The sequence below is a fragment of the Gobio gobio genome (assembly GCF_949357685.1).
Source record: "Gobio gobio genome assembly, chromosome: 1".
NCBI lineage: Eukaryota > Metazoa > Chordata > Actinopteri > Cypriniformes > Gobionidae > Gobio > Gobio gobio.
In genome coordinates this window covers 52241199-52263257 of record NC_137097.1, presented here as the reverse complement: position 1 = coordinate 52263257, position 22059 = coordinate 52241199, and the positions used below count along the sequence as shown (strand labels likewise).

At 37.6% G+C, this 22059-nt stretch overlaps 2 protein-coding genes across 2 annotated transcripts in view; both read left to right on the top strand.

Moving 5' to 3' along the window:
• Positions 1–433: 433 nt before the first annotated feature.
• On the top strand, positions 434–17392 carry limd2 (LIM domain containing 2). The gene is made up of 4 exons (XM_079817809.1): positions 434–687; positions 11503–11547; positions 11785–11921; positions 14331–17392. The coding sequence occupies exons 1-4, from the start codon at positions 685–687 to the stop codon at positions 14488–14490; spliced, it is 345 nt and encodes a 114-aa protein (XP_079673935.1). The 5' UTR covers positions 434–684; the 3' UTR covers positions 14491–17392.
• A 1159-nt stretch (positions 17393–18551) lies between these two features.
• The window catches only part of map3k3 (mitogen-activated protein kinase kinase kinase 3), a 35165-nt gene continuing 31657 nt past the window's right edge, over positions 18552–22059 (top strand). The window contains exon 1 of the mRNA XM_079833637.1: positions 18552–19867. The gene's annotated coding sequence lies outside the window, so the exon portion shown is untranslated. The remainder of the gene's footprint in view (positions 19868–22059) is intronic.

Genomic DNA, 22059 nt, shown 5'->3' with positions numbered 1-22059 from the left:
TATTGTAAGTACTCAACTGAACAAAATAGGCTATATAACACTAGCCTGGTGGTTTTTGGATATTTTACTTTAAAAACTTACATATTGCACTTTTAAGTTCAAAGTTTAATCTTTGGCTGAACTAAACCCTTCAACATTCATTACATTAAAGAGACCGTCAGTCAAAGCTAAATCAGTTTGTCTACATTTGATTGTTTACATTTTGAATTAGCCAGGCCTGTTAAATGTATCTATAGTACGGTAGTCACTAACGATTTAATGAAGAATTAGGTAAAATAAAGACGAGAAATTAGGAATCCATGTGGTTATTTCGTGCAAAAGTGTCATTAGGAAAAAAAACGGAATTTCTGAGGTTGGAGGAGAGCGCGCGGACACGGCACGAGCTGCGTCCAATCGCGTGCGACATCCTGCTGAATAAAAAAAAAGGCGTGATGAGGAGGAGAGAAAAAAAAACGTCCGTTGAAAAGAGCGAGGTGGGGGGAAAGCACGTCAGCTCTCTAGCTAGACGGCTCGGGTGATCAGAGCTTGTGCTGGTACATTTCATTTAGGCTTAACCGGAGAAGAACATCATTTTAGACCAGCAGAAAAAGCGAATGCGATTTCAACCGCCTCGCGCACACTGAGTGGACCTGACAGCAGACCTCTCGTCTCCTTTCTCTATAGCAGGCTGATAAGGAAACCCAGATGGTGAGTTTCTCCGCTTTGATTCAGCAGCAGCAGCAGCCAGTGAGTGAACCCAACGACCCCCTCGTCGTCTATTGTGGTGAGGTGCAGTACGCTAGCTAGAGAGCTATCAAGAGCTAACTGTGGGATACTGGGCTGAAACTTGCTGGTGTTGCAGTGATCCATCAAATCAGATGGGTTTCTTATTGTAGAGATGGAACGTTATTTATGCGAGCGGTTAGATTGGAAACAGAAGATGAATACTAATCAGACCTTGTTGTGTAGTGGGGGTCTAGGTCTGAGCCTCTGAGGGTCCAAAGCTGTCATGTGTCTTCCTGAAGATACGTGTTTTCCAGACGAATTAAAACCGAAAAGGCATGAATCCCCCACGAATGCAAAGCCATGTTTTGATACCTGGTTTTCGTCGACCCAGTTTAGTTCACGGAAAGGTGGACTTGTTCTTCCGCACTGAAGCAATCATAACCGTACAGGTTTTGAAACCATAAATTCATAGTAGGCTACTACCGTTATACTACATAAACACGTAGCCCAGCCTCTCTGTGTCTAATGCATCCTTTCTCCCGTCTGTCCACATTTATTCATTTGGCAGACGCGTTTATACAAAGTTGCAATGTATTCAAGCTTCACGTTTTCTCTTGCCTCTGTGTGTGACATTTGAACGCTGTAAAACTGAAACGTTGACATTTCAATACTCATCCCACATTGACCATAAACTGTTTGACTACTTTCATAGACCAACAGCCTTTCTTTTTGGCATTGTATCATGGAAAACGGCAACAAGGAGTAAGCACAGGTTTAATGTGGAAATTTATGTAAATGTTTTGACATGCACACCAGTGAATTTGAGCCTAATGCTGTCATGGCAACATGTTTAACTTCTCACAAACGAGAGAACGTAAAATGCTCATTTATTGAGAGAAAATGTAGATGCTTCGACTTCCATTTTGCAAAACTCGGCCCACTTCTATTCTGCATACTGCAGAGTACCAAACAGTGATACAAACTGAGAAATGTCCCAGTTTTATACTCTATATACTGAATCAAATTTGAGGAACAGAACTAACTAACTGTTGTATAATGATTTATTTTCAGCAATTAAACTCTACTAATACAACGTAAAAGTGTGTATTTTAGTCTTTTGAAGCTTCCTTTCCTCTTTTGCACTGTTGTTTGTGGTCATAATCAGTGATAGTGGCATTTTGTTTTGGTGATTAGGGATAAGTCTGATCAAGCATTCTCAGTTAAATTGACTCCATTGGGCATTCAGCAGCATAAGGAACATGTACAAGGAAAATGGTTTTAGCTAATGATGTGCTTGAGAGAGCAAATGGTACAAATACACATGTAACCACTTTTATAGTACAATTTATACCAGGAGCATGTGTTGCTTTTTAATGATGTCTTCTTCTTTCATTAGAGGTGTCAATCTCTGTTGTACGCCGAAGTTAAGAGCAGATGGCAGAAGCACTGAGGGTTTTCAGATGAAACTAAGCCCAGAGGATTGTGTACACAGATTATTCATGTGGAGAGGAGATGACAGCCTGCGGCATCAACTGTCCAGTTGTCAGAAACGAACGAATGATGTGCTGGAGGGAGGCATGTCATTCCAGGTGTTCCGACAGAATGTTGTAACTTGTAGGAAGATAAAAGGTTTTTGTGTGACATCCCAAGAAAACATTGATAGCTGAATTTCTTTCTAAATTCTCATTCATAGGAATATCAGATAAAAATGGAATCATGAGCATCTAGGTATGCTTGTTCATTTAAGTCTGTGCAAGTCTCCTCTCGAATGCGGTGTTTTCCTCTTGTAAAGAAAGCATCAGCGATGTTCCTGTTCAAGCTGAATGTCACACACTGAGGTTCTAGTCCATGGTCTACTCTTAGTCTCTTGACTATTCTTAGAGCTCGATACTAATGAAATTATGCCAACAAGGACTCTGGGACAGCCTCTGCAGAGTGATAATGGAACCCTTTTTTTCCTTTGCAAAAAAAGTGTCCTTATATGGAGACGGAGAAGAAATTAGGCTTGCTCCATAGGCTTAAATAGGACTTTCCACTGAGTGACTAGCTGTAGCGCTGCATTTGATGCAGTTGTTTTCTGTAGTGTCCCAGCGGTATGTCTTTGACTTGAGCAATTTTGTTTGCTCAATATCGGTACATGTGTGTATTTGTGGTATAATGTACTTTTCATCAAATTATGCAGGTGTTTATGAGAGTCAAGTATCACTGAGTGTTTGGCTTGTTGACCTCTTGCTTACATTGTTTAAATTTGGGTTAAACTCATTCTTAGCCATTTAATATTGGACACTTTTAGTCTTTGTAAAGGGGCTCTTTTGAAGTTTTTTATTTCAATTGCTTTTCCGTAAAAGTTAGTCTATGAAGTGTCCTGCGAAATGGCAGAGTAGATGTTTGTCAAATTCCATGCAACGGAGCAATGTCTCTTGGCAATTCTGTCAGTATGTTTCTTGACTTCTGATTGCAAAATGCACTCCCTTTCTTGTGATAAGATCACGGTATGGTAGATGATGACTGCTGTGTTTTGTAAAGTACCACAAAGTGCCTAGATCAAGTTTCGTACTCTGTCTGAACATGTTTGAAAAGCTTCAAAATGGGGATGTGTCCTGGCAGTACCGTTTAAGATCCACTGGTTTTGGTGTATAAACGCAAAGCTTTTTGTGACATTGCAAACATACCTGAGCCTACGGAAATTGAGGAGGTTCTTTGGAAAACGTGTTTGAAAACAATCATCATTTTTGCAGGTGTGTTCTAGTGGCGCCACTCCCGATTTATCCGGTGAAATCTTACACCATGCACTTTCTCTTGGTCAAAGGTGTACTCTGGAGTCAAATGAAACCTTAGACTGTTCCTCTTCAACCCTTCCCACATGAATTCTCTTTAAAACGTATACAGTACAGGCATTTTTTTTTTTTCTGCCTCAACACATTTAAAGTTTCACATCCATTTGTCGACTCCAGCGTCAGCTTCTGTCTGTGGCTCAACACATTGGTGAAGACTTTCATGTTCTTTAGAAGTGTTTGAGCCTCAGCATTTTCTCACACAATCACCCTCTCATTCGTTCCAACCCAGAATTTCTGCTCTCAGAAAGAATTCAGTCAGCTCTGGTTTATGAAAATTAGCTCCATTATGGTTAGATAAGCAGTTAAAGCCCAGGAAATGGGCCTAACGATGGTATGAAAGAACTTGAGGTAGAAATTTGAATAAACCAAACTCAAGGCTACATTCAAAACCTAAACCAGTCATGCAACTAGATACAAGAGGAATTGGGAACCAAAGGCTTTGAGTATTTAAGTTCTTTCTGTTCTATATCTCATTTGAGTTGTCTGTCTAGACTGAAAGTCAGCAAAATGCACAAAATGACTGAAACTTTCAGAGACGACTTCCTGATCGCCACCAGTGGAAAAACACTAACCCTAATGTGTCATTTGGTAAATTAATGTATCTGTTTTGGTGCCCAAAGGCTCATTTTGTTTTTCTAGTTACTGGGAGATCAAACATAACTTGGCTTTTGCAAAAATGGGCCCTCTAGCATCTTTCAGTACATTGCATCTCATTCATGGAGCCCAGCCAGACTCCCTCAGGGCTGCTGCATGAGCCTCATATCTGTGTTGCCAGGAATTTTGACAATAGAGTTTTGTCTTCTAAATCTGACTCATTACTCTTGTTCTTTACGAATTATTAGCGTGGCAGAATGTGGCAAATGGGACGTCAGCCAAACCATTCACTCCATGTCAATGTGGCCTTGTTTGTCCCTAGTATTACCTGGCTTAGATGATCCATACACAAGTGGTTAATGAAAACACAGACTGCCATTTACACCTATTATTAACTATAGTTTAACGTGCATGTCGCCGCATGTTGATCAGGCATGCCAAAGATTTTCTGTGGGAATTTGCAGTTGCCTTACAAATGTAACGTGTCCCGTGCATTCCAGGTCGCATTTGAAAGTTGTTTGAATGATCACAAGATGCATTAGACACAAGGTGAACATGGGCTTGGCTGATGGATGACCACAAGATGGTTGTAGCACCTTCCGCCTCAGTCCACTGAACGCCTGCTTATTCCCTGGCTGTCTGGGCCCATGGGGAGCAGCTGATGGGATTTTGTCCAGCTAATGAGATTAAAAGGGTGTCTGCAGTCTAGTACCAGAGAGCAAGAGTAATGGAGAGTGAATGTTGTGTGTATACAGCGTGTGGCTGTGGGAGAGAGTAAAATACTGACCTTTGGTAATGGCAGGGCATCACAAATCATACTGGTCTGTCAGTTTTTGAGGGGGAGCAATTGGTTGAAATATGGACACACACACTGCCCTGGGTTATAGTATATCTTGCAGCCCATCTGGTTGACTGTAACCTTTTAATTTGGGTTGGTATTTTAGCTTGTTCGGTCTTGTGCACGTTATCTCTGCCCCACTTTGTTTTGCTCAGAACATTCATAGGTTTTCTGTCATTGTCTCTCTTTAATGTCACTGATCAGAAAAGTTTTAACATCATCCTTCAGAATGATCAATTTAATTATTTTTATTTATTTACTGTTATGTTGGCCAGTTATCTTTAAAGGAACAATTGCTGCATTACTGTTCGTGGTTTCGAGTATCCGCCCTCTTCAGGGAACACAAGAACGCGCAGTAATCTTAGATAACTTAATCTTAAACTGAAACTTAAGTTTGATGAACCAAATTAGCCAGAGATCAGTTATCAAGATTAAAAGATCTGGGATCTGTCAAATCATCTCAGATGTATTAAAGGAACACTCCGCTTTTTTTGAAAATAGGCTCATTTTACAAGTCCCCTAGAGTTAAATAGTTGAGTTTTACCGTTTTTGAATCCATTCAGCCGATCTTTGTATCTGGCGGTAGCACTTTTAGCATAGCTTAGCATACATCATTGATTCTGATCAGTCCATTAGCATCTCATTCAAAAAATGACCAAAGACATTTTCAATATTTTTCATATTTAAAACTTGACTCTTCTACAGTTACATCGTGTGCTAAGACCAACTGAAAATGAAAAGTTGCGATTTTTCTACACCTATATGGTTAGGAACTACTTTCTCATTCCTGCGTAATAGTCGCGGATCTTCGCGGCTGTACCATGGCTGCAGCGTATCATTCACCCATGATACGGCAGCAAAGTTCCCTTATTACTACGCAGGAATGGGAGAATAGTTCCTAGCCATATCGGTCTAGAAAATTTGGCAACTCTTAGTTTTTCGTCGGTCTTAGTACACGATGTAACTATACACACCACAACATGTAAATAGGAAAATGTTGGTGTTATTTTGTCACTTATTGAGCAGTAGGCTAGCTGGAGCCATTTACCTCCAGTCTTTGTGCTCAGCTAGGCTAGCAGTGAGTGTGTCAGACAGGTATGGCACGCACGGAGATGAGAATGGTATGTATGGACTTATCTAACTCTGTGGGATACTGTGAATAAGCTAAAAATCCAAAAAGTCAATGTGTTCCTTTAATATTAAACAATTAAAAGTTAAAATAAAAATGTTATTTATGTATTTATTTTTAAATGTTGTAATAATCAATTATCTCTGTTCTACTAATTCACTACTATGCACTACTCTTATTTTAGATACATTTTTAAAATTAGTGGATGGCTTGAAAATGCCTTTTAGAGTCTGATTTTTTTTTTTTTTTTTTACGCTGTGACATTGTTATATTTCACACTATAACCATCACTTTATATTTAATGGCCTGATTGCATTTCTTTTCTTGTAAATGACATTTACACAAGGTAGTATTTTTGAAACAAGGCCGAACTTTAGAGGGAACATGGTGTTCAGTGTTTTTTTTTTTTTTTTTTTTTTTTTTTTTTTTTTTTTTTTTTGTCATTGTGAAATGCAGAGGAACTGTTAATGTGAATTGTAGTGATCTTCAGGTTCTTATGAGACTGCATATGGCATACATACAGCACTAAGGCTTGACTTAGTGTGCAGGTCAGTTGATGGCTGATTTTTGAGGCTCTCTAGGGAGGGTGGATTGGACCCCATCATATAGTGCATCTGAGCAGAGCACAGGAAGAAGATGTGTCATCACTCCTTCCTGCCACAGTGCAGACAGTTGGGCAGCAGCGCTATCTGCATGTGTGTGTGGTGAGAAAGCGTGTTTTTCTCCATACTATGTACAAATAAGGCAATAAGGGACAGATGGCACTGGCTGAGATAGGGCTCCATTGGTTTGTGTGCTTCTCTTGTGTGCAAGTATTAACACACTCACACATCTCTAATCCCGTTTTTTGCCACCATTTAAACTGTGACTGACCGGAGCATCTTTGTTTTGGGTTCAATAGTTTGTGCATTAATTTATTGCATATCTGCTAACCAGAAGACAAAAAAATGCTTAACTTTTTTAGGTTCCCTTTGTTTACTTGTTTAGTCTCCTTCACACACTCACTGCTACTGCTCTATTTTTTTTCCATCTTTACCTCTTTTAAATGTAAATAGTGTTTATTTATATTTGTGTGCATTTTAGCATGAATATGTAAATCAACTGTGGCAATTGTTCTGAAACAAACGCGTTACACAAACTCTGAAACAGGAAGTGGGTTGAGGGTTGTCTTGCACTCAGGGTGTGTTGACTTGAATCAGATAAAGTGTAATCATGTTTGCTTCTCCTTTTACATTTGAAGATGCATGCCATGGTAAATGGTTCTTTTTTTTTATTGACCAGGGGATGACCACATTATACAGATCATTGCACTTTCTTTTGCAAAACATGATTTGGAAAATTCAGATTTAAATAAACAGATTTATTTAAATATGGAGGTACAGTAAAATGAATAAATAACACGAGACATGATGTACCTGTATCTTTCCCCGTACCTTTTGGTGTTCATTTATGTTTATTTTGTGCTGTAATTAGTAGTAAAGCAGAAGAGATGATCAGTTTACGTGCACTTCCCTTGAATTGAGGCACTATATTAAAGAGGGCCAAAGCTGTCATTTTTGTTTTGTTTTATTTCATAATAAAATGGACTGAATTTGACATCTGAGACTGTTTCATATCAAAACTATCTAAGGACAAAGCTTATTGTGATTTATTGGATGGGAGGCGTGATGCAAAGTTTTATTAATTCATCAACTAATGCAGCATAGACTAAAATATTGATTATTGGGATTTAAGAATCAATATCAGCTCATCAAAATGAGAATCGATTTAATATATATATCTCCAACCTTCGAGTAATAGATCAAACTATTAGAAAGGCGGAAGATGCAAAAAACAATGATAATAAAAACAAGAAAACTTTGGGCATTTTGACGTAAGTAGAGATCAACTGATATTGTGTTTTTTTTATATAATACCAATTATTTGCATGTTTATGTGTATTTATTTGTTTTATTATGGTTTTGACAATTATAGAAACAGCACTTAACTGTTTTATTTAACATTTTTAAATGCTGTTATTTCTGTAATTTCACTTGCGTACAAAACACACTTTTACATCAATAAATAGTCTTAAAGAGTGCAAATAAAATCTATAGTGCACTGTCACTAAAGTCTTTTTTTTTTTAATCAGGTAACGAATATAGCATATAAAAATACAAACAAATAAAAGCATAATTCTAAACCTGAAAAAAAATGTTTTTGTCTGTCTACATGAAATGCATGCTGTCAGAGCGCTGTTTTTATCTATGAGTTTACACAAGATCTTATTTCGCGGAGATAATAATTGATTTCCAAAGAGCTGTCATTTTATTTAGATGATTATTAGTGAAGGTTATATAGTAGATGTTGATATAATTTCAGGAGTTTTACACGAGCGCATCATGTTAAAAGCTGCATACGGTGGAAATGCTGAAGCATTTCCTGAGCATCAACCTGGTGAGTGAACGGCACTATCAACATTTTGTGTCCAATTATTTCCCAGACGTGGTTTTGGTATTGAGGTCTAAGTTAGTTCGCTACACAACAGTGGGTGATGGTCACGAAGATGACTCAGCAGATTTGAAGCATTTCCTCCTATTACAGCAACTTTCTTTTTGCATGTTCTGCAGACAGGGTGACCATCCTCGATTAAGTTTCCCTCAGGACTTTTGTAAAAGCCAAAATATCACCACACCTCAGATTTGGTCCTTTTAGAAGGCTGAAAAATCTCCGGAGCGTTGTTACTGCCTTCCGCTATTTTTATTTGGCTAGACACTGTTTACAGCGAGTGAAACGATAATACTCACCGTCAGTACATTTTATTGTGGTTTATCGTGAAACCAATAATCGTCCCATCCCTAAACGTATCTCATTTGTAGGGTTGGGTACCAAAACGTATCTATATAATCGGTATGTAACCGGACCGAATCAGAATGCAGATTTCGGTGCCTCATTTCGGTGCCACTTAAATTCAAATGTGATTTTGTGCTTTGGCTGGCCCCGAGCCAGAGACAGACGTGCTCAGCGCTTGTCACATATCACAGCTATTCAGTGTTTTCAACCACATAATATGTATTTTAGGTTTCAGACATTTAAATGCACATAATTACTAGCAAAAAATACACACTGATGTCTATAGCAGCAATGACAATCTTTTCAGACAGTTGTCATTTGACTACGTGTTTTATTCATATCAGATACACATTATATAGTTAACTATATAGTTTACTCTATTCTTCTCCCAGTTCATGCATCAACTAACATAACAATAGTTAACAAGTTTGTAATTATAAATTATACGATACGGCTGTCATAGCACTATTGCGGCTGCTGTGTGTCATGTGAGAAGCATGACGTGTCGCCATGGAAACAATAAGGTGATGCGTTCTAAAATATTTAGCCAGAGAATATGGTCATATTTCAAAATAAAGCTGAACCTTGAAGCTGGTTTGTAGCATACCAAGAATACCGACTATGCTGTTATTAGTACTGTGACTGTTATTTAGTGTTAAATTAGGCCTATTGTTAGGTGGCTTAGGTTTTACTTTTCTAATTTAAGTAAATTGTGTTTTGCATCTATTTATATGTACAAATTTAAGTATACTTTAAACTTTTAATAAATTGTTTTATGTAAAGAATAAAAAAATAAAAAAAAATCAATAAAAAGCCATTCTTTAATGTCATCCTCTGTTGTCTTTGTTTTTTTTTTATGTTTTTTTTACAGGTTTTAAAAGTATCGGTTTGGCACCAGTATCGTAAAAACCCCAAACGATACCCAACCCTACTCATTTGTGCATTTAATAGTTGTTTTATTAAAGTGTATTAATTAAGAGAGGCAAGTTATTTTCACCTTTTTGAACACAGTTGTTGATTTGCATGCAATTCTCAAAATGGCCTAAAGAGAGCGGGGTTTTTCGGTGAATCTGCTATTACAAAACCGATACCCAAATAAAGGAAATGCTTAAATATCGGTAAAACGAATTATCGACCAATCTCTAATTACAAGCAAAACATTTAAACCATATTTATGAATAAACTGTTTTTAATTTCAAGACTTTTGTTGCTTATCGCCAATTGTCAATGCATTTTAGTTTGGTAAATAACTGTCTGACGTTGATGCATCTCTATTTTCCGTTCGGTCTTATTTTTGACATAAAAGCAGGCATGGGCAATTTTAACTTTTACCCAGTTATTTTAGCTGTTCAAAAACAGTCCTTTTCTGCTTAATTGTTGCACACTTGCATTTATCATATTTGAATTTATTTTCGTAATCTCACACACACTGGTTATAGTGCAAAATAGGTTTACAATTTACTGCACTTCTACTGCACTACTACAATTCTAGTCATTTGCCTATAGCAGCTAGTGAACCAGAAGTCTCTCACATTCACAGGAAATGACTTTTGTATTGAAGGCAGTCATGAAATTAATGAAAAGGTGAAAAAGATTAAAGAGAATTTGTTGCATCTGATACTGTTGACGTTCATGTCTGACTCTGTTTTTAAGCAAATATCATCATGTTGAGGAGGCTGAGTGGTTGTAATTTCATTCCAGGGCTTTGTGTGTGTGTGTGTGAGAGCCCTCTCGATAATGGCTATAATTTGTGAAAAGTGGTTGAATGTCTGATGTGATATAATGGTCATCACTGATACTTCCACTGCCTTTCTGAGCTGAGCAAATTAACTCTCCTTTTTTCTAGAGGTACGACAACAGTGGGGCGTGTGTGAGCTGTTATACTAGCAGATGTACGATTCAAGCTCTAGGTTTATACGAAAGAGACAAGTATAGATGCTGTAGTGGAGGTGGAGAACTGCTCTTGGCTTTCTGACAGACCTGAGCAGTTACATAACCTGTCAGTTATCAAGCAGATGCTTCTTATACTGTATTGGTTTAACATTGTCTGAAATCTATCATAAATGGCATGCTTGGTTCTTAAATTCCCATTCTTCCTTGTGCGTGATTCGGTGGCCTGTACAGATTGGCAGCTGTTTTGATTAAGCGCTACAGAATATGTGGTGCAGAGTTGACCATGGGACAAGGGCCTGTGTTATGTAATGTCATATTATAGCTTTAGACTGGCTGAACTGAAAGCATGTGTGCACAGGGTCTTTATTTCATGGGGTGATTGAGTTAGAAACGCTCACCAGGCTTAGTCTTCGTTGATCCCTCTTCTTGCATTTGTGTGTGTGTGAGGGTACACAGACAAAAGGTGCTTGTAAAAGCATGCGGCCAGATGGAGGGATATGGGAGGGACTGGATGAAGTGGTTGGAAGGGAACATTTTGAGTTATGTCTGTTTAGGAGGACCAGTGATGGTGGATGGATGATGTGCAGGATTATGCACAAGGCAGTGCCTGAAATGGTGTTGCCATGGGTAACCTGTCTTAGGACCACTGGCATAATTTTTCTTTTTTTTTTCAGGACAACAGGAACACGTCTGATGACAAGCCCGTTCAGCGTTCTAAGGTATGTCGATGTATGTTCACATCCTTGTCTTTTCTCCATCTGTTTCTAGATTTCATATTGCACCGTGCATCTGTCTCTCTATCTCTGTCTGTCTGTCTTTATGAGTCATGCACCATATCTCAAGTCTATTTTCTGATGTCATGTGATGAAATTGATCTGTTCCTTGCTAAATTCATTGAGTGAACTATTGTTTTAAATGACTGAAAACAAATGGCAGTGCCTTTTATTTCCTACCAGTCCTTCAGTTTCAAGACACAGAAGGAGACCTGTGCAGCATGTGAGAAGACAGTGTATCCGATGGAGAGATTGGTGGCCAACAACCTCATCTTCCACGCCACATGCTTCTGCTGCAAGCACTGCAACACCAAACTCAGGTTAGACACTTCCTCACAGCACAGACAAACCAACACCACCCCCACCTCCACCCCCCGCAAACAGGAGCAGTTAAATGTGTTATAGACTGAAAGAAGTCTCTTGCTCACAAAGGCTGCATTTATTTGATCAAAAATACAGTAAAATATAATTTATTCCTCTGATGGCAAAGCAGCCATGACTCCAGTCTTCAATGTCACATGATCCTTCTAATCTAATTCATTCTAAAATGATGATTTGTTGCTTAAAGGGTTAGTTCACCCAAAAATGAAAATTCTTTCATTAATTACTTACCCTCATGTCGTTCGACACCCATAAGACCTTTGTTTATCTTCGGAACACAAGTTAATATATTTTTGTTGAAATCTGATGGCTCTGAAAGGCCTCCATTGGCAGCAATGCAACTTGTACCCACAAGACCCATAAAAGGTACTAAAGACGTCGTTACAAAGTCCATCTCACTACAGTGGTTCTACAATCATTTTATGAAGCGACGAGTAGTTTTTGTGCGCAAAAAAAAAATTCAAAAAAAATTATTCAACAAGTGCTTGTCTTCCGTGTAGGCCTCTGACGTGAACTCACGAAGCACCACGAAGCATTTTTATTGATATAGATTACGTGTCTATCACAATACATATCGTTATCGTTTTATTGCCCAGCCCTATTTTGATTGGGGGGGGTTTTCGCACAAAAACTATTCTCGTCGCTTCATAAAATTATTGTAGAACCACTGTAGTGAGATGGCCTTTGTAATGACGTCTTTAGTACCTTTTATGGGTCTTGTGAGTGCAAGTTACATTGCTGCCAATGGAGGCCTTTCAGAGCCATCGGGTTTCAACAAAAATATCTTCATTTGTGTTCCGAAGATGAACAAAGGTCTTACGGGTGTCGAAGAACATGAGGATGAGTAATTAATAACAGAATTTTCATTTTTGGGTGAACTAACCCTTAAAGAAACATTTCTTTATTATCAATGTTGAAAGATGTTATGACTGCTTAAAGGGTAACTTCAGTGATTTAGCATTAGGCTTTGTATCAGTAGAAACCTGGTAGTATATTCAAATTATGGTACTTTCCCCCCTCATATCCCCCTGAGACGAGAGAATTATGCAGTTTATTTCTGGAAAAATTCCTCCGATGACGCAAATATCATCATTTTGCGTCATCTGAGGATTTTTTGGCCAGAGGCAAAGACTACAGCCACTAGATGGAGCTGTTCCGCATGTTATCAACCCGCCCATAGGGGAGAGATCTCACGCACAGAATGTAAGACACAGACGGACGCACGGACAATCATAATAACGGAGCGCGGTGCAGAGTAAAGTGAGTGTTTCAACTTTTCAATGAATTCCTGTGATAGTTTAGCTTCCATATGCGATCTGAAAATGTGCCAGACTGGCGCTTAACGTTACCTCAGCTCTTCGTGATGAATGAAATCTGACACTGCTGCGTCTGTGCCGTTCGGCTCACTCACACTTAAGTGAGTGTTTATTCTCTAACTGAACGAAATGATTGTATTACTATGAAGATCACAACGGAGTGGCCTCGTAGGGCAGCGAAGCAAGTGCATTCTGGGAGTTGTTGTCTTTCATCCACATGAGACAAAAACACATTTTGTGTCTTTTCTCAGTCTAGAAGGCACCAAATTCAAAAATAATTTCACATTTCAACTGCATAAATGAACCAGTTTAAATACTAAGCTTAATGCTAAATCACTGAAGTTATTACCCTTTAATATTTTTGTGGAAGCTGTGATACTTTTTTAGGATTCTTTGAATAGAAATGTCAAAAGATCAGCATTTATTTCAACTGGACATCTTTTATAATAATGCTAACAATGCTAACATCCTTGCTAAATTCGTGCCAGATTTACTAACAACTTGTGCCAGCGCAAAACCCTCTTTTGGCATTAAACTACTGTCAGGATTTACTATAGACAAGCAGTAAAAAAAAATAGTTCAGCGTTATTTTTGCGGCTGACCTTATTGCACATGCATTTATAGGAGTTTCACTTTCAGACACAAAATTAACGGGAGGACAATATACACGCAATGTGATTTACTAATGTTTGCGCTTGTCAGTTTACTGGTGTTTGCTCTATTATTTACAGCCCCCAAAAAAGTACATCCGCATGTCTTCTTAAACCATATGCTAACTGGTAGATTACATTGGTCATTATGGAAATTATCCAGCTGCGTCTGTGGTCTTTCTGTCAGTGATCACGTGCAGAACTTTCCATTTCCATCTGTGCTTTTTTGGAATTGCGTTCTCTTGCGCTAATTTGCCCTGTTTAGTAAATCTGGCCCTAATTTAAAAAAATAAATGTTTTATCTTACTGATCCCATATTTGTATGTATGCATGCATGTATGTATATACATGTTTGTAATCTCTTGGCTTCTCTGTTCTGTAGTCTGGGCACCTATGCAGCACTGCAGGGGGAGTTTTACTGCAAACCACACTTCCAGCAGCTCTTTAAGAGTAAAGGGAACTACGACGAGGGCTTCGGACGCAAGCAGCATAAGGAGCTCTGGGCCTCCAAGGATGCCGAGAGCATCACCAAGACGCCATAATCCTCAGTGATTTTCCAAGTCACCTCTCCCTCCACTGGCCAATGATGATGACCCTTTATTTACTCTGCCCACATCCTTGACACACAATACACACACCTGCATCCACACTTAGACACTCTTGAGCCAGGCTCTTCATGATATAACACAATCACAGATATTCCACCATGAGACAGGGTTGATCAACTTCCCTTTTTTGTTGGTTTTCTTTGTCCCACCTCCCGCTCAATTTGAATTTAGTTTCATTTTTAAATGTCATTTTTGTGTTCATCTTTTTTTTTTTTTTGTCTAGTGTTGTGGAGTTAACAGTTAGTTGATTGTGACCAAAATGTTTGTATTCCTATAGGTGGGATGATTCACTTATTCGCATCATTACAATCCTTTTTGGCAGTACTAGTATGGTTGGTTTTCTGTCGTAAGACTAGTTTCAAGATGGTTTAGATTTATACACTCAGGTAATGATTCTGGGGTGTTGGATCAAAATTATTCAGCAATCTTTTATGTACATAGTCAACATTTTATTTTATTTTATTTTTTGTCCCTCTAGTTGCGGCAACCTGTACTGTTCTCAAACTATATGGCCTAACAATGTTCCTTACAATTGTCTTTTATTTTGTTTGCTTCGTTGGTGCAGGATATTTTATGTGTGAATCTACAGGGTACACTGTACTGTAAAGAACTCGCTTGAGTTTTCCTGCCTTTTCTAAATTTGATCTTTTGACATTTAAGAATTAGTAGTACTTTCAAGATCCTGAAAGACTGGCCTCTGAGAACCCATCAAATAATATAATTCTTATTCTGAAGCATGGATATCCTTATCAAATGTAATTGTTAACACAATATTTGCTCAAGTATTTGAGAGTATATTCCATTTGCTGAATATTGCCCATTTTCAGTTAAAATTGAGATCTAGACTTGGACAGTCTCTACATATCGCCTCTCTTTTCTGGCGCCCTCTAGTGTTTTGGATGCTTTTCCACGTTTGACCTTAGAGAGAATTAATGCCATCTAGTGATTTATCATATCAACAATAGATAAGTCTTATTTTATTCATTTTAGTATTTTTCTGCAGACTGCACATTTTTAATAAACTTTTATTTTTTATCGTTGCTCAGCTTCTTGCAGAGGCATTTGTACGCAAGTACCACTAAGCAGAGTGAATGTACTGTGATGCACTGTACTGTACTGTACTGTACTTATGCCTTGCTGCATGGGACCAAGCTTGTACGACAAATTAAGAAATTCACAGGGAACTAGGTCTCAGAGGAAATGACATTTCATGATGCTTCGCACCATTGCCTTTCCCCCCTTCCACCACTTCCTGTCATCACATAGTTTTTTTTTTTTTTTTTTTTTTTTCTCCTGTAGGCTTCTCTGTGACGGGGTTTGGTAGGACTTTGAGTACACGCGTAACCGTGTGGCTCCTAAGTATTGCTCAGGAATATAGATGGGTCACAATGATCCAACAGCGTCACTCCTAGTGTTCATTGTCAAAAGCTGTTGAAAGTTGTTCACCACTAAAGAAATCCTTTTTACACCCAGAATTGCTACACAGTCGGGGTTTGAGCAGGAAGGGGGTGATGTACATCTAAACAAAGACTTCCATCCCAGGTTTTATATGCACATGTCAGTGTGAAACTGACTTTGCATCTTGTGAATTGTCACTGTGGCCATAAGCTGTGACCTCTAGTGGTTCATGTATTTGTGTACAAACATCATTGATGCCATCATGTAGTTTCTTTTAATGAATAAAATGCCTCTGTGTTTTAATGCTATTGCTTTTATAGTGTAACAAACGTAAAGCTATTCTGATGTCTGTATATGTTAAATGCCATAAGGAAGTGGTCTTTAGATAGATTTGCCCTTAGTTTTAGTCCATGATAGTGGCTTGTTGTGTTTTGCAAATGTCTTGTCTGCCTTCCAGTGCAATGGCCTTTTTGTCTGTACGTTTGAGGTGTTCCATTTAGACTCGCTAAGCCATTGAAAATCATCCAAATATTTTCAACAACTTGAATGCCACAAAAGTCCCTGTGTTTGTATATATTTAAGATTACTGTGAAATTGAAATGCATTGCGAGGTTTAGAGGAATTATTGAAAGCTCTTGGCATGAACAGGAATAATATTTTCATATTAAGCCTTATCATTTTAGTTGCGCGTTTTTGTTTCAAATTCTTCATATATAGAACACCTTTTTATTTTCAGCTTCCTTTTTGAGTTAATTTACCCAAAATCATCATCTTTTTGAAATGACAACTTTCTCATTCTAACAAAATGTTGCACCAAATGTAAATGATGGATTTCTTTACTTTTATTTTTTTTCTGTTCAAATGTACAAACTTTCCACAGACACAAATCACTGTGTTTAGCCCAATTGTTAGTTGTGATTGCACACACTGTGCCATGGTACAAGTGACACAATATCCTGCAAGCACTCAGTCTTTTATAAACTACAGAATAAACAGAAAAAGGTACACTCTCCTTTGCTCTTTTCTGACGGATTTGTAGTTCTTGAAATGTGTGAGTGTGTCTTTGTAAGTGTATTGATATTTAAGGTTGCAAAAGATTATTTTTTAAATGCTGTTGACTGTCTGCATGCGTTGAGTGAGAGGAAACAAATGTACGCAAAATGTATTACTCTATATCTAAAACTTGATCAGTGGAACAAGGTGGCCTTAAAGCAGAAGGAGGTCTTGGCTCTTTACTTGTTTCTTTTGTCCCCCGTCAGGTTTATTTTTGTCTTGGTACTAATATCAGCCCTCCAGTTCAACTGCTACATCAAATTATAATAAAATGTGATTATTCTTTCTTTCATTTCCTACAGAAATGTCCTTTTCTCCTTTTTATTTCTCAGTTTTGTACACGCTTTTTGTACACATAAATAAATGAAATGCCGGTGTTGATCAACCCTTAGTTTGGATGTTTTATTATAGTAAAGCTCACATTAAAGTGTTGTTTTGTTAAAAGTTAAAATATTTGTTTAATTTTTTTTTCAATAGTTTCAAGTTAAATAATTTTGTTTATATATATATATATACATAAAATGTTTGTATATTTATATAAAATATGAAAAAGGTTTGCACTCTAAAAATATTTTATCAGGAGATTTAAAAAAAAAAATCTCCTGATAATAAAATATTTTTAGAGTGCAGACCCTTTTCATATTTTTGTACTGACATAGTTCTAAGCATCTAATTAGCTGGGAGAGCGGGTGAGTGCTTTGATTTGTATGTTTATATAAAATGCTTTAAAAACGATTAAAATTAATATTAATATATACTTTGAAATATAAAGACAGTACAACAAAGAGCACTATATAATAGACATCAGAGGGAAATAAACATTAGATGACTGTAATGACCTTTTATTCACAAATTATCAGCGTTTTAATTTGAAATGTCTATTTAAAAGCATCATTAATATTGTAAATAAATACTGGTCCCAGATAAAACCCCCAAAACAAATCCCAGTAATGATTTGTCAGGAGGATGAAAACAGTGTGAAGAGTTCAATGCATCACGTTATTCACTTAAACACAGCACCGCCCTCCAAAGTCTCACATTTGATTCACCTCCTCTGACATTATAAGACTTACCTAATGATTTCCTGAAGGTGACTTTTTATATTTAATGTTATTTTTTTTATTTTTTTTTATTGTATGTTATCTATTGTTTTAGATGTTTTGTGAATTACTTTTTTAAGGAGACTATCTCCATAATATTCAAATTCAAATTTGCTTTATTGGCATAAATGTAAATCATACAATATTGCCAAAGAAATATATGAAGATAAATAATAATACATATATGAACATAAATGATTATACATGAACATTATTAATAATATTAATGATGATAATAAACATCAAAATAATAGAGAAAAATATTACAATATAACTTAAACTTAAATAAACAGTGTAACAAATTAGAATTTATATATATATATATATATATATCCCCTGTATTTGTTTTTAAAAAAAATCTTCAGAGTCTGACTCTGACGTCATAAATGTGTGCGCGGCAGTGATGCTGTGCTGTGTGCTTTACGTCACCAAACAAAAACCAAAGAGAGGAAAAGCGCGCCCCCGAGCGTACACAAAAGTCTGTGCTTAACACAGTTGTCATCTTGAACGTGTTACGGAAATTACAAACGTTATACAATGCATTTTTCCACCGACGAGGAGTAAAAATGTTGAACGCAATGGTATCCGTGCACGGGCATTAACATGACGAACTTTCGGCTGGTTTTAAAGGAAGCGAGCTTATGTGTTCCGGTGACGAGCTGCCGTTTCGCTGTCAGGAAACTCACTGCGCTAAAGATTCATTCCAGCATCTGCTGTTTATCATCCTCAACATCACGAGAATGCTTGGACTAATGTCGCCTAAAGGTCTCGCCTCACGCTTAATATCACCAAAAGCGCCTGAACGGCCCTCGGGGAGCGTATTTTCCGCACTTTCGCTAAGTTTTAACTTTCGCTGAGTTTTAACCGTCATCAACGGAAAGGGGAATTTGTTCTCGAAGTTCAAGCAGCCGCTGACTGTAACGCGCACGCTCTTTTGTCCAGATCTTCGACAGTGTTTTTCCTGTGCAGTTATCCTCATACATTTTTCGCTTTTACCTCGGTAAAGTGGATACTTGAATGCTGCTTTCACAGTCACATGCCTTCATTCATAATCATTTATCGCATTAATAATGCGGAGATTGTCCAATCATCGAGCTGAGGACTCATTTTCTGGTTTATTTGGCTTTACAAAGTTGTTACGCACAGGATTAATGAACATAAACGGCCTGTTACAGATTCGCCTTTCACTAGAAAAGTGAAAACTGTGCGTGCGTGCCGTGAATCTGGCCAGACACATCGACGGAGGGAAAAATATGCAAACCTAGCAGGAAAAGAAGCCATCAGAATTACGGAAATCCTTTCTTTTCCTCCAATCTGCTAATACAAATTGATTTCATGTAAGCAACGCGCTTCTATCTGCACCATTAGAGACACTCAAGCTTTTGGACGCTTATTAGATTTATTTTGAACTCTCCATGCCGTAGTTATGCTGTCTTCGCAAAGCTACAAAGAATGTCGCTTCATGAAACGTCCATATTTTCTTCGTAGTCACTAGACTGTTACTTACTCTCAGCATAAACTGGAGATTAGTTTGGTCTGAGGAATACGTTTTATGGATGATATGGGAGACCCTCAGGGGTCCGCGCTCCTGGAAGCGCGTTAGCAATGGCAGCGGCCTGGATATTTCTGGACAGTCATATTACATTATCTTTAGCTATCACGTTTGTCTTCACGACTTGCTTCGAGTTTCCGAAGACGGGGCTGAACGTGCCTGAGTGAAGAGTCCCTCTCCAACTGCATGCGCTTCACCCCAAGCTCAGGTGAGTGTTTTCACTCAGGGTTAAACTTAGCAACAGGTTTTGTTATTGTTTTGGATGGATGACAGTCTTGACTAATGAAACTGACATGCCCCTAGTTTTTTCTTCCCTAGTTTTTTCTTCCCTCTTGTCTTTCATAAAATGTGCAATAAATATGAGCACAATGTGTGACGAATAGCAGGTGTAAACTGATTGACTAGTGCTGGGATTTGTGTTGAAAAACAATTATTAGTTGCCATGAACTTATATGGAGGTCTTCATGCTCATGTGTTTGATTTGATATCTCAACACTGTTGTGGAAAAATATATTGCATTACAATTGGCTTTAATTATGTTTGGTAATCATAACTCGGTTGCCAAAAGTTTTCTCTTTTAGCTTACGTGCATGTTCTGGTATCAACTCTTATCATATGCATGACATGCAAGTACTCATGCAAACGAATGCATGTTCAAATTGTTGGTGATTTACAGTAAGACAAGAAGTGCTAAATGTCAGTGTTTCCCGGCCCAACCTTTTTAGTCTTATGGACCCCACAGCCCCATCGGTAAGGGTTCATCGACACAACCAGAAATTGTTCATTTTGCTGAATGATGCTGTGTATCATTGCCCTTGTTACATCACAAAGCAATGACAATAATATTATTGAAGCCATGTCAAACAAAACAAAACTTGGAGTGGAAAACACTTTCTAAGCACATTTATTTTGATTCATATCACTAAGGCTACGTTCAGACTGTCAGTTTTTGGGAATTACAACTGTATTTGCTTACAGGTGAGAGTCTCGAAATGTTCTATTCACACAGAGTGTCTTGAATACTGTGTTGCAATAGCGAGTAGCAACCGTGACCAAAGTATTTTTAAAGATGGCAACATCCATAAAACTAAAAAGTCTTCTCAATTTTGACACAACAAGAGTCCAATTGTGCTGAAAGTTCATCCATCAAATCTTAATTAACTGACGGCAGCTTTTATATCTGGGTGTAGAGCGGAGCATTTGAGTCACGCGTAGAACACAAAACTGACAGAAGAGGAGAACAGGGACTGTATCTAAAACCTTCAGATAACACACAGCTTATTGCTGTAAGATATCGAAAACTATACACACATAAACCCAAAACATGGTTAACGCATGTTTGTGCAGTGCAGAAAGACTCTCGCACTGTATGATGTGACAGACAACTAGTTGTCCAGTCCAATTCCATTCACACTATGCAGGTTTTCCGAGAATGTGGTTGTGAGTCCTGAAAATGTACACGTGTGTGACTCGTGTGAGTTCAGTTATAGAACTCACACCTGGCTGTGAATAACTGCTTAGTGTGTGAACGTAACCGTATTAAGGACTTACAGGACTGACAACCGTATATTGCTGCTGTGTGCTGCTTTTGCATAAAAAAAATGGAGATTAATAATGATTGGTTATCATTTCGATTAATTTTTAGTTCAATAAATAAACCATGTCCAATTTGTTCCAGATTCCAGATGCGACTGACAGCTTTAGTGAACTTGAACTATCCATGCACACAAATTTTGCATAATTTTTTTGGTTTGTTTCTCAAGCAAGTTTGTTTACAACTTTTACTACCATTGAACTGTATCATTGTAATGATTCTAGATAAATTCTAGACTCTAGATATCAGCATTGGCCATTGAAAAACCTCTAGCAGTTGACTGCTAGTGATTAAATGTATTTTACAGGTTTAACTAAGCAAAATTGAAATATTTCCAATGCTGAGTACTGGGATATCACAATACCAAAATCTAGTAGTCGGTACCGATACCACCAAAAGTACACTATACTCGATACCAAAGTCGATACCAAAACTATTTTTTTTATAAGGTAACTTGTTGCAATAGTCAGCAATACAACAAGAATGAATAAACACATTAGAAGCAGTAGCATAAATAAATACATTAGAATAAAGATACAAATTAAACAATGCTGTATTTCAGGTAGGTATAACAGTAGTATTCAGGTAAAAATAGGCCTACCACAGAAATGTAATTATCAAATATAAAATAACTCTGAATAGTCATAACTATATAAGTTAAATATAGACTAATCATTATTTAAGCATTTCTTTTGTCATTTGATTATCATTAATACAGACAGCCACTAGTAGACAGTAGCAGTAAAGGCTGCTATCACGAAGACCAAATGGACAGAGACGATATGCTGTTAACATTCACATAACAA

Coding starts and splice junctions, on each gene's coding strand:
- limd2 (XM_079817809.1), top strand. Junction 11,548..11,784: donor AGCCCGTTCAGCGTTCTAAG/GTATGTCGATGT, acceptor ATTTCCTACCAG/TCCTTCAGTTTCAAGACACA. Junction 11,922..14,330: donor CACTGCAACACCAAACTCAG/GTTAGACACTTC, acceptor TCTGTTCTGTAG/TCTGGGCACCTATGCAGCAC.